The 17,813-nt window shown below is 35.4% G+C and overlaps 1 protein-coding gene across 6 annotated transcripts in view; it reads right to left on the bottom strand.

The window, feature by feature from the left end:
• LOC121318350 (putative interleukin-17 receptor E-like) overlaps positions 1–17,813 on the bottom strand; it is a 44,923-nt gene that overhangs the window by 12,376 nt on the left and 14,734 nt on the right. For all 6 annotated transcript variants that reach the window (XM_041254915.1, XM_041254914.1, XM_041254916.1 and 3 more), the window contains exons 3-10: positions 16,069–16,177; positions 15,334–15,378; positions 14,724–14,863; positions 14,477–14,548; positions 14,128–14,182; positions 13,671–13,834; positions 13,113–13,157; positions 12,599–12,657 (exon numbers count right to left, since the gene is read on the bottom strand). In XM_041254915.1, the coding sequence (XP_041110849.1) occupies positions 12,599–12,657; positions 13,113–13,157; positions 13,671–13,834; positions 14,128–14,182; positions 14,477–14,548; positions 14,724–14,863; positions 15,334–15,378; positions 16,069–16,087 (599 nt within the window). In that variant the 5' untranslated portion in view covers positions 16,088–16,177. The remainder of the gene's footprint in view (positions 1–12,598; positions 12,658–13,112; positions 13,158–13,670; positions 13,835–14,127; positions 14,183–14,476; positions 14,549–14,723; positions 14,864–15,333; positions 15,379–16,068; positions 16,178–17,813) is intronic.

Below are 17,813 nucleotides of genomic sequence, written 5' to 3' on the forward strand. Positions count from 1 at the left end.
TGTGTATTTCTGTGTTGTATGTTGCGTGTTAATGTTGGTGTATTGTAGTTGGTACACAGGATATAATATGGGTTATGAGCACGAGTGTTTAAAATGTATATGTGTATTTAGGCACAAGGATTTCACAATCACGTGCATAAAGTGTAGTTAGTGTGGAAGCACGGGCAGCACCATTAATTCACATGCAGGTGTACCGAGATTCCAATTGAATGATTAATTAGCAATCGAGTCTCGGTACAGCTGCATAAAAGAGGCACGTTTTCACTCACTCAGGGGTTGTTCGGTGTTCGGTGAGTGGAGATTGGATGAGAGAGGAGAAATAACTATAAATACAATTGCTATTGCGTGGTGGAAGTGCCAGCACGGTACTTGTGTTCTGTTCGTCCACCGTTTGTCTGTCTGTCTATTTGTTTTGGCCCGCGCGTCTCTATTTTGTAACAGTTTTTGTGTTTTGTTCAACCTTTTATTTTCTGTATGTTTATTAAATACGCGCAATAGCGCGTTTCAGTCACCATTTCACCTTGCAGTGCTGTGTTCCTTTCTGGTCTCACATCACCACTAAAGCCAGCTTGTCACAAATGAATAGAGAATTTGCTTGATCACTCCCACTACTCATGTCTGTTTTTACAGAGTGACAAAGGGCATTACAGTACCATGCACTGTTCCCTTGTCACTGTTTTCCTGTATAGCTTGGTACCCTCTTGGTCCTTCTAATAAACATACTCACAATAAATGCATTTGAAACACACACCTTGCTAATAAGATATATTACTACAAGAGATAACAACAGATGAGTACAAGACACACCGATGTGTCCTCATCAGTAACTTTCCATAAGCTTGCCTTTACATCGAACTTAAGAACATACTCAGACAAAGCATAGTAACATATAAATAGGTCTTGAGGTTTTCGGTTTTAACCGATAATAATAAAAAAAAACACCCCCTAAGAACTATTCAGAATTTTTTTTTTAAACTGATAAACTTGGGTTTCGGCAATACGCTTAATAATGTCAATCATGCACTACTCTTTCTATATAAAGAAAAAAACATCTTTCAGAAGGTGGGCAGTGTACAAAGACATTGCTACTGTTCGATCGGCAATTTTTGTGGACCTACCTGTATAATAGTATGATGTTCTGTGTCATGTTTTTTTTTTGTTGTTGCTCCACCTGTAACTGCATTGTGTTATTACTGTTGTTCTGGGTATACTGTGATGTGAGTGGCTGTTTAAATGTCTATTCTTATTGGGTCAAGTTCAAGGGTAGGGCTAATAAAATGGCTGTCCTTACAAAGGTAACATGAAATTCTCCTGCCAGGACACTGCACTCTGATTGGCTATCATATTTTAGTTAATAAAACAATAATCCTCTCCCTGCACCGAAACCTTAACCTTAAGGTCAGTATCCTATACTGTAGTCATTACACATCTAAAGTAGTTCATGTCTGCCAGTGAATAAGTGTTTTTTGAACCGGCCAGAGGGAGTGGCACCAATAAAAGAGCGTGAATTTCCCAATAACATCTCTGCTGTTCTTCTTGCTGACACGCTACAATAGAATACAGTCGTTCGGACACTTGTCACTGGTGTGGGCTGAAAGAAGACAAAAACGTGTAGCTGAAAGAAAAAACTGTATAGTATTGTAAGTTTTGCTATTTGTTTAGGACCAATAAATTCAGGACTAGTAATTATTTAGGTCAACATTTGTATTTCCAAAATTAATAATTTGTGTAATAATTAAAAAATTAATAATTGTAATAGTAATTACAGTTACAGGCGAGGTAACATAACTGAACATTCTAAAACTGGAGTTTTATGAATCAAGCTTATACTATAATAATAATAATAATAATAATAATAATAATAATAATAATAATAATAATAATAATAATAATCACATAGAATGTTAACAGATTCATCTTTACTTAAGCATTAATGCCCAACAGTTATTCAGATATATAATTGACCACAGAGACAGCTAGCTGTGCCACAGGGGAGGGCATTTAATGAAACGTTTTTGTTTTGCTTCTGTCTCATTTTTTTTTTTTTTTTTATCTGCAGTAAAGATGACGGTTCTGTTTACATGTTGGTTTAGTTGTTCAGCTAAATTGGTTCTGATAATTTTAGCAAGCCAGTGTTACTTAAAGGTGAATCTGCCTGATATTTCGAAATCAACAGTTGCCATTTTTGTTCAGTGTTTTTAATAATGCAGCCATACCTGTGTCTACAGTATGGAGCAGATGGCGTGCTGCAAAACTGTTTAAACTCTGAAAAAGGTACTTGTTTCAGAAGAATGTTGAAAGGATGATTATTTTGTTTCCTAAGGCCTATCAATTTTATCAGGCATGACAGATTGTGTCAGAATCTCAAAATCAAAGGGAAAAGTAACAGGCTGAATAATGTCGATAGAGATAATCCATTAGCTCAGACAAGCTCTTATGAATTCTATATTATTGCCAAGACCAAACTCATACAAAAAGCTCATTACAAAAAGGGCAAATCTGTTCTATTTTACCTCAGAAACGGCAGCCTAACTTTTCCAGTGGTCATGATATACATTATAGCTGCCTGTTACTGTACATTTTAATATTGACATTTAATTATTATTATTATTATTATTATTATTTAATCTGTTTATTTATTAATTAATTTTTGGTGAGAAGGTCCAGAGTAAGAATGACAATACTTTAAGAAATTAATAATTATGGTTCTAGTGTTAACCAAACAGCTAGGTCTATAGCACTACTTTCAGGAAACTGAATTGACATACATTGTGCATTACAAAAGGTGTATTTGTGACAGCATGTATTAACTAAATGGGTTTTTGGGTGTTTTTTTTAAATCAATTTTTTTTAAATATTTATTTCACAGAGCGCCTCTAACCAAACTCATTTCTCATTTAAAAAAAAAAAAAAAAACCTTTAATGAAATGGAGAACCAGCTACAGACTGGATTTGAAAAGATCTGTCAACAATAAGGTGTGAAATTACCAGTGAAGGAAATTACTAAACATTATTTCCTGCAGGGTAGTACCTGTTTTCAAGGCGAACATAGCATAGACCTACTTCAGTACTAATACTTTATTTTTCAAAGGAAAACAATAGTGCCACCTGCTGCTTATAATTGGTAGTTGCTTAGATATGGTAGTTGGTAGAAATATAAATACTAGGCATGCAAATAAAAGCTATAATGTTAATATCACTTAAATATTCCTCTGTCTATTATGCCTGGATCCCACTTATTTTTCTGTTTGCCACTGGGAATTGAAAGTGATTTGAAATCCTGTTGATTTCCATTAAAGTCAAAATGGCTTGAACAGTCTCCTTCAACGTCAGTTACGGGCTGGAAGTAATCATTCAGTCCAACAATTTCTACAGTATATTAATTCTAAACTAGCCGTTTACTGAACAGAGGCAATCCAGTTTTACATTTTGGACTAAGGGTGGGCAAAGCTTAGCTGCTCAGAATATGTTGTACTGGAGAATTAAAAGCAGTGCTACCAAAGTTGTTTATACTGTAGCTAAAGCTATAAAGAAAAACCTTGTACAAAGGATGTTAAGGTGTAATTTATATTATATGAAAGAACGATTTGATTTGCATCATGTAATTAAAGGACTGAATACATGATGCTACACGTAGCATGTTACTTAGAAGAATACACAAGAATCTACATGCTGCACGCTATTGTTGAAATATTTTACTCTATCTAGTTCTTAAACTAGAGTTACAGGATCGATCAGTGTTTTTGCATTTTTTATATTATGTTGAAGCCTGTTCTTTATGGTGTTTTTTCCCTTTAAATGTCCCAATTCTTTCACCATTGATGCATTACTGTAACAGTATTCCTGTCTCCTTGCTTTCATTTCTCGTCATTTACTTTTCTCGACCCCTACCTTAGCTTCCAATGCTGCAGGCAGTTCAAGACACTGCCCGTTCGATCTGCTTTGTACGGCTCAGTAACCACGTCCCCAGGCACTGCATGTGCCCAGCAGGGTTTCCCCTTTTTTGTAGTCACTAGTGACTAATCCTTTCTAAAAACATTAGTCACTCCAGATATTCAGTAGTCACTACTGGCGCACAGCACAGCTTAAGTCTTCAAGGGGGTTATGAATCATGTTTTTATTTTATACCTTAAATCACTGTATTGACCAAAATAATTATTTAATTAAACCATTTTAATAATGCTCTACAGTTTTAAAAAACTGGTCATTTACTGTACAGCTGTAAACTTTTAGAAGTTTAAAACTCAAGAACCAGATTTATTTGCCCTGAAAAGCTACAAATAGATACAGAATGCATTATGAAGTACATATACCTGGATTTATTTATTTTTGCAATTATTTTGCATAATTTCATATGCCAATGCTACACATATTAGTAAATATTTCATAACCAACAAACTTATTTCTATATTCATTTCAGGTTTCCTAAATGAAAGTACAATATTTCAGAATTTTGTTAATGTTTCAGCTAAAAATCTACCAGTCTATGGTATACAATAACATAAAAAATGTAATTGTTTACTGAGTGTTTGTGTACTTATGGTCTTTTACAATAAAAAAATAAAAAAAAAATAAACATTGTTAGAATATTATATACTACAAATCATCTTTGTTTTAACAAAACTGTAGGTAATGTTTGGTACAATATCCTTGCTTCACTTTTCCAACAAGATTGTCAACTCCTCTCTGCTATAGGTTCAAACTGCAACCCTGCGCATTTTGTCCATACACCAATATCTAAAAGCCTTTTTAAAATTAAATTCACATATTTTGTCAAGATCAGCCATGTTTGAGCCAACAGCCATTTGCATTAGTTGGTTTACTCGGCTCACTAAGCTGGTTTCATAGGTCTGATTTTATCACATTGTAGCGGCTAAAACCATGCTCACAGTCAACCACGCCTACAATAGAAGTGATTTTTGTTAAGCATGGAAAGCGAGTTTTAAAATGATCACTGATCAACAATTTTGACCATGTGCCTACAAAGGTGTTTCTTTTGAAATTATCACTTAGCATTTGGTTTCACTAGTTTCCACTCACACAGTGCATCATTTTCAGTCACAGGATCAAACCGTTGCTTTGAAAATGCTTTGCAGATGTTTACAAATTCAGTTTCCCCATAGGAGGAAAATTCACTAGATGCTGGTGCTGGTAAATGTCCTGGATCTAACACCGAAAACACAGAGAAGATTTCAATACATTCTAAACGTTTGTGTATGTTTTCACGCAGATTGTTGAAAAACTGTTTTGAGTTTTGAAAATGTAGCCCTCTGCTCTTGACTGTCTTTAATTACATGACCAGACCATGCAAAGGTACCATTTGCTTCAGCTGATACAGTGGATTCAAAGTTCTTTAGGTTTCTCCCTGATGCCATCTTTAATTCCTCTAAAGCTCATAATGTATAAGAAAAAGCCATGCAAACATAGCTAACGTCTACCTTGTTTTTGGAATGTGCGACACAATCACACCCATAACATCAGCCATGAAATGAACATCTGCTATAAATTCTTAAGTTCCAATTAACTTCAGAAGGCTGCTTGCAAGAGCATTTCCAGGTTGCTGCTTATCTTCCATTATCATTCCATCAGGGAGTGTAAGTTTTGTAGTACAGACTGCACTGAGCCCTCAAGGTTTAACCATCGGGTTTCACACATCTCTTTGAATTTCATCTGGGCTTTGGCTAAAACAAGTTGCATGTTTTTCAGGGTTTGCATTCTCTTCGAATTGTGCCTGTAGTATTTATATATCGATCCCAACACCTCTTGAAATGTGTTGAGATAATTTACATTTTGACTAGCTTGACAGAACAGCCAAAGACAAACTGTGTGCAATGCAATGCACAGCAACAATGATTGGACACCAGCCTTCAGTTTTTTAGCAACACCTCCCAATCTACCTGTCATCACTGACGCACCATCAGAGGCTATGGACACACATTTCTTCAGGTCAGGATTGTATTCCTGAAACACTTCAACAATTGTATTGTACTGTATATATGTTCAGCTGTTCCATCACACACAATAAATTCACAGATGGAGTGCCATTTTTCAGGTATTTTGTGTAGATTAGTTTTTTTCATTTGAACAGTCCGTTGACTCATCTATCATTATTCCCATAAAATCAGATTGACTCAAGTCAATCAATCAAATTTTCTACTGCAACCCCAGCTATCGCCCTCTGCATGTCCCTCAAGCTGTTGTCATGTGTGTATGTTGTGTGATTATCCACAGAAATAGTCTGCAGCATTGATAACCCCTTTAAAAAAAATACAGAAAAACACTGATCACAATTGCAATAAAAAAACCACAGGCACAATTTAGTTTAACATAATGTTTAGCAAATTGGATTAGACAGAAATACTATAGCAATTAATATTTGTATTCATAAAGGTTTTCAAAAAAAATCTTGTAAATCTGAGGAACACAGTTTAGGTTTAGAACAAATAATACTGTGTAAAAAAAAACAAAAACACACGTATAGTTTGAGAGGATGATATCTAGCACAGTAGCGTTGCTTTGGACAACAACATAACAGCATTTTTTTTTTTTTTTTTTTTTTATCTTAAATGGCAATCACTATACTATAACTACTACAATTAGAGCCCTGTGTTTTTCACAACTATTTATTATTATTATTATTATTATTATTATTTTTCACCCAACCTGTAAAAGGTCAATTTCTAGTCACTCGGAGGATCACACAACTCGCCCCGACCGACCCAATATAAAGGTAATTGAGCAGTACAGCAGGCGGGTATTTTTTTCCATGCGGTCTCAATGTAATGTTTTTTGATGTGCAGTTGGGGTTATTTTATTTTTCTTAAACCTTTCTTTAAATTAGAGGTTAACAATTAGCTACAGGTGAAACGCAAAGCCCTGATAGTAGGCTATTACGCCACTTTATGTTAATTATTATGTTTACCTGACTTCGCTGGAACAAAATTTGATCCTCGCAGTCTAAATTAGATCTGTTCTTTGCAAGGTAATATGCAGTCCGCATAGCTGACATTACGGCGTCCATCTCCTTGCTGAACGCAGTAGTTATGGCTCGCTCTGTACATCGCGGCATTGCTTGTGCTTCTGTTGCAGCCATGTGATCTCGGCAGCCTTTTGTAAATGTGTTGCATTTATTTGCAGCAATGCAGTAAATACAAGTCATCTGTGAAATGTCGGCATCATAGACAACCCATGGCAACAGCGTTTAATAATAAGGCTGATACTTTGCTGCTTGTTTTCTTTTTCTTTTATCTAACGCTTGTGAACTTTGTTTATTCTTTTTTGTCTGTTGTTCCGAAACCAAGTCTTCATCTTCTATAACTCGTTGTTCTGTATGTTCTGGTTCACGCGCTGATAAAAACGAGTGGATTTTCTTCTGCGACATTTATCAGTATTGTCAAACAATTTTGTTTTTTAATTCGCGCGCACAAGCTCACCGCTTTCACTGCAGATGCAAAGGTTTGAGCACAACTCTCTAAAAGGGATGGGTCGGTATAAAATGTGCACGGTATGATAACCGTTAAACAAAAATATACGGTGGTAACCTTAATATTACGGTATACAGTACATCATGCAAGTTATAAAATAAAGGCTTAAATAAAGAAAGACTAATATAAATCACTTAAATTACTGTACTTCACAAAAATGAAATCAACAAATCACACTACCTTTCATGGAATGATTTAAACATTTGGTATTTAGTAATTTACTATGCCAAATAGCTTGGTATGTTTCTTTTTTATAATAATAATAAGAAGAAGAAGAAGAAGAATACAACTGAAGTTGTACACTCTCAATGTTATACTACAACAGCAATAAGATCTATTTTTTGCTCAAAATGACGTGGTGTTGTAGTTTCTTAACATTTTAACGTGTAAAATTATACGTCACTTCACGACACTGCACAAGTAAGCTTCCAATGATTATTACACATGTGGAGTTTGTAAACAAAAAAAAAATAATAATAAAAACAAATTCTTCTCTTACCTAAGAAAATTGAAATATTGTTATAACTTGTTTAAACAAAACTAAGTTGATGCTATCCTGCTGCCGTCGCGGATCTGCTAATTTTAATTGAGACATCGGTCGTGTTCTTACACCGCAGATTTCCGCAGTTCTGCACACTGCTGCTCAGAATCTCAGAGCTGCGCTGTAGACGTCACCCTGTTACTGCGGGAGGCTGGCTGCTGCTGTGAACCAAATGTACGACCCAAAGATCACGAGTGATCTCTGAATCGTAATGCAAATAACCACTGAAACTACTGATGCCACCTTTTATCAGTATACATGAAGCCGTGAAAAGCCTTGTCAACGCTACATTAAATAAATACACAATAAACAAACATATTGTACTAAATCCGTGATAAGTGATGTATAAGTTTACAATAAAATTAATGTTAATCAATGACATTAAACTGACTGTTGATAATCCAGACAAATGTAAACATTGCACGTTGAAAATGTGTGCTATGTTGCAAGCTTTGGAGAAGGCGTTTCTCCAAAAGCTGCGTGTGACGTCAAAAAACAGCAGCCAAAGCAGCCGGCGCAGCAAGCTCTGGGTAACAGAACGCGGCGATTGAAACGGTTATTCTGTGTCGTTGACAGTTCCCCTCAAAACCATTATCAAAATACAGTATCAGTTCACAAAAACATCTTGTTTATACACTTTTCTAAGGCAGCAAGTACCATCACTTGATATAGAAAAAACAGGCTTGCAGTTAAAAAAAATGTGTTAACCGTTGTATATAAGAAATTGTGGTAACTGTGTTGTAGAGCAGTGGTTTTCAAAGTATGGGTCGCGACCCAATACTGGGTCACGGAAGAGAAGGCACTAGGTCGCTTGCAAATTTAAAATATAAAAATGTTTTTCGTTCGTTTTAAAATATTACACAAGAATATTAATGTCGGACGAATTACTTATTTCCGGTAAGACTTATTTGTTTGCAGAGTTTCATCTTACGCACGACGCACTACACGTGATCACAACGTAGCAGTTTCGAATGTAGCTAATCACACCTAACGACGTAACGTGACTGTATTCTGAATCCAAACACTGTCAGTTTGTTGTTGCTGGGTAATTGACTGAGAATGGATCGTTTTGTTATCAGAAAAAGAAGTTCGGAATCAAATTCATCTACGTCAAATACAAGTGTAAGTACGACGTCTGAACCACCAAAGAAAAAGGAAAACAAATCATGGACGCGACAGTATAATGATTCCTTTTTGAAATTTGGTTTCATAAATTGCGCTAACGCAAATCATGATCTTAAGCCCCAGTGTGTTGTGTGCAGCGAGGTCCTTGCTAACGAAAGTTTGAAACCATCACAACTGAAAAGACATTTAGAAACGAAACACGGGGAACTCGTGGATAAGCCTATCGAGTATTTTCAACGGAAGCAACGTGAGTTAAAGTTATCGGCTCAAGTTCTTAATCGCTCAACTACCTTGAATGACAAGGCACGACTGGCTTCATATTTGGTTGCATACCGTGTGGCAAAAGAGAAAATGTCTCATACAGTGGCCGAAAAACTTATTCTTCCAGCATCTCTGGATATGATGCGTACAAATTTCGATGACAAGTCTGCAGAAAAATTGAGAAGCATTGCTCTGGGTGACAACACAATGGCTCGGCGAATATGTGACATTGCTGAGCATTTGGAAGCCCAGCTTTATACTCGGTTACAGACAGCCGGGGATTTTGCTATCCAACTTGACGAGAGTACTGATGTTTCAAATTGTGCAGCACTGTTAGTTTATGTGAGGTATGTGTGGCAAGATGACTTTCCCAACAAATACAACAGGAGCACATATGTTCGGAGCGCTGGATGACTGCATTGTTGGAAAATACACATTGAATTGGGCTAATTGCAAAGGAATAACAAGTGATGGTGCAGCAAATATGACAGGTAGAAATAGCGGAGTTGTGAAAAGAATATCTGAGGCAGCTGGCAATGATGTTGTCTGGAATCACTGTTTCATTCACCGTGAAGCTTTGGCATCCAAGGGTGTTTCCCCTGATCTTATGGCAGTACTGAAGGAAGTAGTGAAAATTGTTAATTTTATTAAAAAGGAAGCTTGCTGAACAGCAGGCTTTTTGAAGCGTTATGCTCAGAAATGGGAGCGGAGCACACTCATTTACTGTTTAACACTGAAGTACGGTAGCTGTCGAGGGGCAGTGTACTAACAAGGGTGTACGAACTCAGGAATGAGATTCACATTTTTCTGGTAGAGAAACAGTCTAACTTGGCAGATTTGTTTAACGATGCCAATTGGTTAATAAAGTTGTCATATCTCGCTGACATTATCTCAATTTTAAACGAACTCAATTTGAAGTTACAAGGAAGAGGCAATGATTTATTCCGACACTGCGAGCATATACAAGCATTCCAAAAGTCGTCAGTACTGTGGCAAGCACGACTAAAAAGTAATCGGCCCAGCTACTACATATTCCCAACACTGATACAACACACTGAGGAGAACAGCATCAGTGAAGAAAAAGTGAATGACATTAAAAGTGTCATAGAGTTACATCTTGCTGCTCTTGTCTGACAGTTTTAGTCGCTACTTTCCTGCAGAGGGGTTTGAAAATCTGAAGGAAAAGCTTTGGGTGAAAGATCCTTTTGCTTTCGAAAATCCTGAATCAATAATGGAGCTAAACTTGATGCCTGAGCAATTAAACGAGTTGCTGCCACTCACCTGTGATAGCACACTGAGAACACGCCACAAGACATTACATTTGTCATCGTTTTGGATCAGTGTTTTAAAAGAATATCCACTGTTAAGTAAGATTAGTGTTCTATTGTTGCTGTCATTCACAACCTACATGTGGAACTGGGATTTTCGACTTTGACAAGGTTAAAAACAAAAGAAACCGACTCAACAGCGCACCTGACATGCGAGTAGCGCTTTCATCCTGTGATCCAGATTGGAGTGAGATCATGAACAGCAGGCAGGCCCACCCGTCACATTAGGTAAGTAAAACATATCTGATCGTCTTTTATTTATTTATTTATTTTTATTTAAAAATGTTATACAAGTAACGTCAATGTCTAATTTTAATTATTACTTAAAGTGAAGCGGTTAAAGCTAGCATGTATCAATTGCCAAGGCTTTATTGTGATTTTATGAAAACTAGTCAGAAGATATTATTGTTTTGGGTCGCGGGGTTAAGTGTTTTTCCTCCACTGGGTCGCGAGAAAAAAAGTTTGAAAACCACTGTTGTAGAATAAAAGGAACGGTATCAATACCGTAATGTACCTAAATCACTGTAAACCGAAAAACCGGTATACTGACCGGCCCCTACTATGTAGTCGTGAAAGCAGAAGCTGTCAGATTGCAAAGAATTAATGTGGGGCTGAAAGCTACAGCAGCACCCTACAGCCTCATAAAGTAACTGGTAACTGACAAGCAACATCAGTCTGTGAATCGAGGCTGAGACGCCTATCTGATCAGCAGCAGTGACTCCATGGTTTGGCGATCCCATCTTTTGAAGAAAGAGATGTTGTGTGTGACTTTAACAAAGGGGATTTTTTTCATAGTACAGAAAGTGAATTACAGTTAATTTAATAGTTAAAATCGTTGATTGCTAAGGTAAACCTTTAATAGTTTAAATCGTTGATTGCTAAGGTAAACCGGTCTGCACTTAAAAATTGTAATTTAGATTAACTTTATGTGCTGGACTGTGTTGAATTGGGAGGCTGTTTAGAAACATGTATGAAGTATATGGCTCCAGGCCTACAGGTTAGTATAAATTGGCAATCAGTGTCTTAGAACGCCAGCTGTTCTAAGTTCCAGCCATTGAAGGGCCACACGTCCAAGGGTCGTCTGAGCTGTGGCAGTCCGAGCAAGGACAAGTGGATCGAGGACCTTTTTCAAATCCCTCCCAATGGCTACTAGAGGCCTCATTCCTACTGTGACAGCTAAAGTCTAACATCTTGGACAAAGCGTGCTCACTCATTCTCTACTCCCAGAATGAACACTGGTAAGTACCTGCTCCACATATCCTTACTAACTTATTTTCCCACTACGCTGCCTGCTACAAATTTGAAAATCTCCTTTTTCAATTGTCACTCTCTGACTAACAAATCTCTGGTTCTCAGGGAACTTATAACCGATACCAATCTTGATCTTCTCTGTCTAGCTGAAACCTGGCACCCTGTAAATGACATGCACTTGCTGCATCTAGCCATCCCAAAGGGCTATTCCTTCTTTGGCAAAAACAGTATGTTATTAAAAGGAAGAAGGTACTGAAGGGGACTTTTTTTTAAATAAATAATGTCAGCAGTTTCATAAGGTATCATAGGATGGCATTGGAGTTACATCTGAATAACACATTGTGTTGTTATTTTGTATCAATGTTTCTAGTCTTAAAGATATATATTTTTAAATGGCCACAAATTTGTAATGAATTTGAGTTCAGAACGACAGGTGTAACAGCTAATGCATTCAAAATTCATATCCAATTGCAGGTATCAATTTTGAAGTATAACAATTTTTTATGCACAGTAAAGAAATACTTAATATTACCATATTTGTACAGAGACCTACTGTAACGAGGGTGTGAATGATATAATTATTTAGAGAAGTATGATAAGTAAATTACCTGGAAAATATCCATTTGCAAAAGGACATCTTATCCATGAACCACTCATGGTTGTAAACCTAAAAAAAAAAAAAAAAAAAAGCAAAACAAATCTAAATGTAAATTACGTCTGGGACTATAACTTCCCCCAACATAGCTAGTTTATACACAGAGGGCAGACCTACACAGGAAGGCTTTTTTTTCTTGAAAGAACACTATTTTTACATTTCATGTTTCATATTCATTAACTGTACGTTTTCCAGTATATTGTTTACGTACCGATTATGCCTGAAATCTGGCATATCCTGTACAGGGAGGCCAAACGTGGCTCACAACTGTAATTTCAGCAAGTTAAAATAAATATAAATCATTATTTTCTATGAAAGTCAGTATGACAACTATCAATTTCCAGGAGCTTTACAGGCATGTAATTATTGAAGTCAGTTGTGAGCAAATACTTGAAACTTACAAAAATATCCAAACTTACCAGCAGTAATCAGTAATTTGACAACTATTATAAGAATAATGCATTTACCTTTACGCACAGTCTTGGATGTGAGTCAATGCCAACATATTTAATCTGTAAATAGATCAAATACATACAGAATTATTATTATTATTATTATTATTTATTATTATTATTATTATTATTATTAATACATCTAATTTCCGTAGAGGTCCCAAAATGTAATATTATGTTGCTAAGGATTTTTGGATGTTTTTCGATGGGAAACAAAATAGGCACAGTTAAAGATTTTTTAAAATAAATTGTTCCCCTAAAAAAACTAAAAACCCAACCACTATATGAGCATAATCCTATGTGAGTGTGCGATTTGCCATATTGGCAAACACCCTGCTAGGTACTGATCATTTTCAGCAAGAATAATATGATATTTCCATAGCACCCATCTAATACTCTATGGAAATTACGCTTATTATCAGACCGGGTGTATCATCACTGATCTGTAGTACATATTCTTCAAACAATGAAGGACTGTAACATTTCTGACTGCTAAATAATTTATGGTATGTGGTAATTGCACTTGCTTGAGTTTTCTTATATTTACAGGATTCAACAGAGTGTCATTCTTACTTTGTTCTGCACTATTTGTGAAGAGTTTGGAAGGTCAGTGCAGGAATGGATGTGTTCTGTTGTCCAACAAAGGCTCACCCTAACTTCAGTGGGACAGGCCAGCTCCCAAACTAGCTCCTGTGATATTGGGTTGTAGGTGATTCCACTCCAGAGTTCTTCAGTATCTGAAGAAAGTGGAGGAAAAGAAAAGATTTAAATGTACAGTACAAGGTTTCATTTAAATATGGATGGCACAAAGAAAGGTAAGAGTAAATTGAAGTGTTAGGAACAAAAGCAAAGCGTGGTTTATAAAGATGAGGTAACATGTGACTTCTAAAACTACAAAAAAACCCACTAAACTTAAATAAGAATATCAGGTATAAGATATCACTTTGATATCACGCATCCAAGATTGGATCACTGGTAGGATTTGAGTCATCTTTTAAAAATGGAAATCACTTTCATTTATAAAACTCACTTTTTTTAAATGGACACAGTTGTATTCTACTTGAATCTGGAAATGAAGACCATCCCTAAAACAAAAAAGAAATTGATCATGAATAAAATATCTGACACCTTCTAAAGTTTAATGTCTAAAAGTGTCTGCTGCATTTCACTGCATCTCTGTAGTACTGATGCCGAGGTCATGTTATGCATATGTAGTACACAAGTACAATGCACGGCTAGGGAGGAAAAAGATTACCTTAGGAAACACATCACAAAAGAGCAGCAGATTAGCAAAACATTCTGTATATTTGTGCAAATTTGATTCCAAGTGAGTTTTTATGCCAAAATGTTCCAAGCCAATACACAGTTAAATCAATTACCTCAATGCAAAGACAGGGCACCAACTTTGAATATGGCAAGGTCACTTTTTTCACAGGGTTTTCCCTTTTGATCTATGAAAAAAACAAACAAAGAAATAAACAAAGAACGATGGTGTGTAGATAAGTGGAAAAAATCTTCATTTAAATGCATGAAAATTTGAGGCACTGACACAACAAAATGTGAAAAAAGTTGAAGGGGGTGTACGCTTTCTATAGACACTCTCTCTCTGTCTCTCTCATTACATACCAGTACATAAGCTCCAGTACTTTCACAGGAATGCCATTTATGACATAACCTCAAATGATAGTCATTGTCTTCAAGAAACTCTGAGACGTGCACAGAAATCAGCTTCTCTTTTTGATCAACTGAGTAATTCAGTTTTCCAGCTGTTTAAAACACACACAAAAAAGAACATTTTAAACTGTTTGGAAAAGGACAACAAAATATGTGCATAATTACATAAGATGTATGAGTCACACTGTACTGTACTGTATGTCAAAAATTGTGTTATATGTATTTCTTTCCCACATTTTCTTTTTTAAAAATGTTTAAAAGATTTGGAGTAAAACCTTTTTTCATGCATAATTTGGCCAGTCATTTCATATTAGTATAGTTAATTAGTTATAACAGAAAAAAATAACTCTCAGAAGGAATGATCTTTGTAAATGGAGGGAGAGTCTAGCTGACTTGTATTCCTGAGAAATAATCATATATTATATTTAAATGCCGGTAGAGAACACTTAACAAGGAGAAAATAAACAAATTTGGAAACACTTTTGGCACCTTTGGCATTTCGTCATAATCATATTATTTAGGTTGTTTTTGTTTGTTTGTTTTTCTCAAGTGTTTGTCTTACCGATGCATATTGGAATGTTCCGTCTTATATCTTCACTATTGCAGCCTAAAATCAACAAAAACATTGAGAAAGATTCACATCAGATTTTAATGATGATAGTGTATTTCATTAAAATGTTTCAACACTTCATGGAACTACACATTGGCAAATGAACAAACCATAACATTTGAAAGGTTAGCTCAATTGACATATCCGGCTTTAAAATATCTGTCTTGTAATGTGTAGTTTTAATTAGAGGTACAAGCTTTGAATGGCATCTTATGAACTGATAAATCCTTTGTGGGTAAGATATGTCTCAAACCACTTTTTTCCTCCATTAGTATTGTACTGAATGATTGTGACTATGATGTTCCCTATTTCGAAGCCCTGTTCCCTCAAACCTATTCTGTGTTAGCATTACAAAACACATTCCTTAAAGAGCGCCTCAGTTTTGATTGCAGTTACTTCTCTTCTTTGAACTCATACATTACAGTATGCAAGTTTCTACTAGTTACTCGTTTTATGTTAGAGAAATTACTGAGGAAACAAACTATGCTTCAATCTTTAAAAATTGTTACTTGAATAAAGGCATAAAACTTTGGAGCAAACATATATGGTTGACAACAAGTACTGTATATGGGTTTCCAGAAATGAAAGAGACTTGATCCAGTTCTATAAGCATCTTTCTTTTATCATCAATCAAAAGACTGAACATGTAATTGTATTTTTTTTTTATTACTCAAAATAAGTCCATACCCTGAACATGGTACTCCATAGTTTGAGTGTTTCCATCTGGGATTGTTTTTAGTGTTACAAGAATCTGTTGAGCAATCCCAACTTCAAAACAGTTGTACTGCACATGCACCTAGGAACATGAAAAGGGAATGCAAGCTTTTACTGGTCAAAATGTAATTCCTTTACGTAAATAGGAGAATGCATGTACCCTGTGTATTCTATAGAACAGGAAGCATTGATAAGGACTTTTCTCAGTTTCACATGTGCAACGTCCTGTATGCATTTTAAAATTAAATTGGTAAAATGTATGTTGTTTCTAAAAAAAATGCAAAATGTAGGCCTAGTTGTCCAATTTTCATGAAACTTGGAATTAACATTACTTACTATAAGATATTAAGGATTTCAGATTGTGGAGCTATACGGAGTGACTGTATGTACATCAGTCCATCTGTGTGTCACACTAACATTTTTGCATATGTCCGGAAAACCACTTAGCCAATTGCAATGAAAATGGGTACTAATATTTTTTGGCATAAATTATTGAGAGCATCAGGTTCTGGAGATAGTCATAATTTACAGCTGTGGCAGACATGTATGTTACTCACATGTATAAAATGTTGCAAAAACAATAATAAAAAACTAACATAACATGTTAAAAAACAATCACATTTTAAGATATGTTTGGTAAAAATACATTAACTATATTAAATCGTGTCCAAACCACAAAAACTAAAAAAAAAAAAAAAAAAACAATTGGCTCCTAATATGGAAATGTGTTTTATGAAAGCAGTTTGGCATCTTATGGTTTACTGGAATTAAATTGCAGGAGCCCATATGCAACATACACACATATGGCATATGGTCTCCTGCAGTTCAAAATACATTGTAATTGTTAAACACTCTCCTTCCCCTCAGTGTGTTCATGTCTATAGTTTTCTCCTCCTAAAATAATTTCCTCAAAATAAATTGATATGTAAATATATGTTAAGACACAGTTAACTCTACCCTTATTCTTTTATGAGCATTGAGAAGAAAGCGAAGTGTCATGCAGTTGAACAATTCTACCACCCACATTATATACACTTGACCTTCCTGAGAATGCATCCTAACACATTCATAATGCTCTTTAGAAACAAAAGGACATTAAACATTGTAAATCTTCTCACATAAAAATCTTTTAAAAAGTACCAGTATTTATATATATATATATATATATATATATATATATATATATATAGATAGATAGATAGAAAAAAGTATACTGTACAGTAGTTATGCCTAATAAATAATTCCCAATACATCCACCTATTTTATAAGCAAACACATATGTATGTTGTGCAAAAAATGTTATAACAGATTGTCTTTGTTTTACATCAGAAGTTGCTGAGTGGCTGTAGTCATAGTTTATAAGCATATTTAAATAAGCGCCTATATCGCAATTAAACCATGTCTGACCTAGAATGAATATAACATAGCTAGACTATGACATATTATTTGTCATGCTGTGAAGAAATTAAAATGACCCCGTCATACTGTGAAATTGCACTCATTTTCCAAAGATATTACGAAGTTACTGCCGTTCAGAGTCTTACATTTACACCATAATAGCATTATTAAATCCTGAAATCCTAAAACACCAATATACTGTATGCATAAGAAAGAAACCACACCTGCTAAGCAGAATAAACCTCACTATTAGCTCAGTTAGTTCACTTACCTTGACAGTTAGATCAAACTGAAAATACCCCAATCGTCTGTGTACCCAG

Source organism: Polyodon spathula, chromosome 7 (genome assembly GCF_017654505.1).
Source record: "Polyodon spathula isolate WHYD16114869_AA chromosome 7, ASM1765450v1, whole genome shotgun sequence".
NCBI lineage: Eukaryota > Metazoa > Chordata > Actinopteri > Acipenseriformes > Polyodontidae > Polyodon > Polyodon spathula.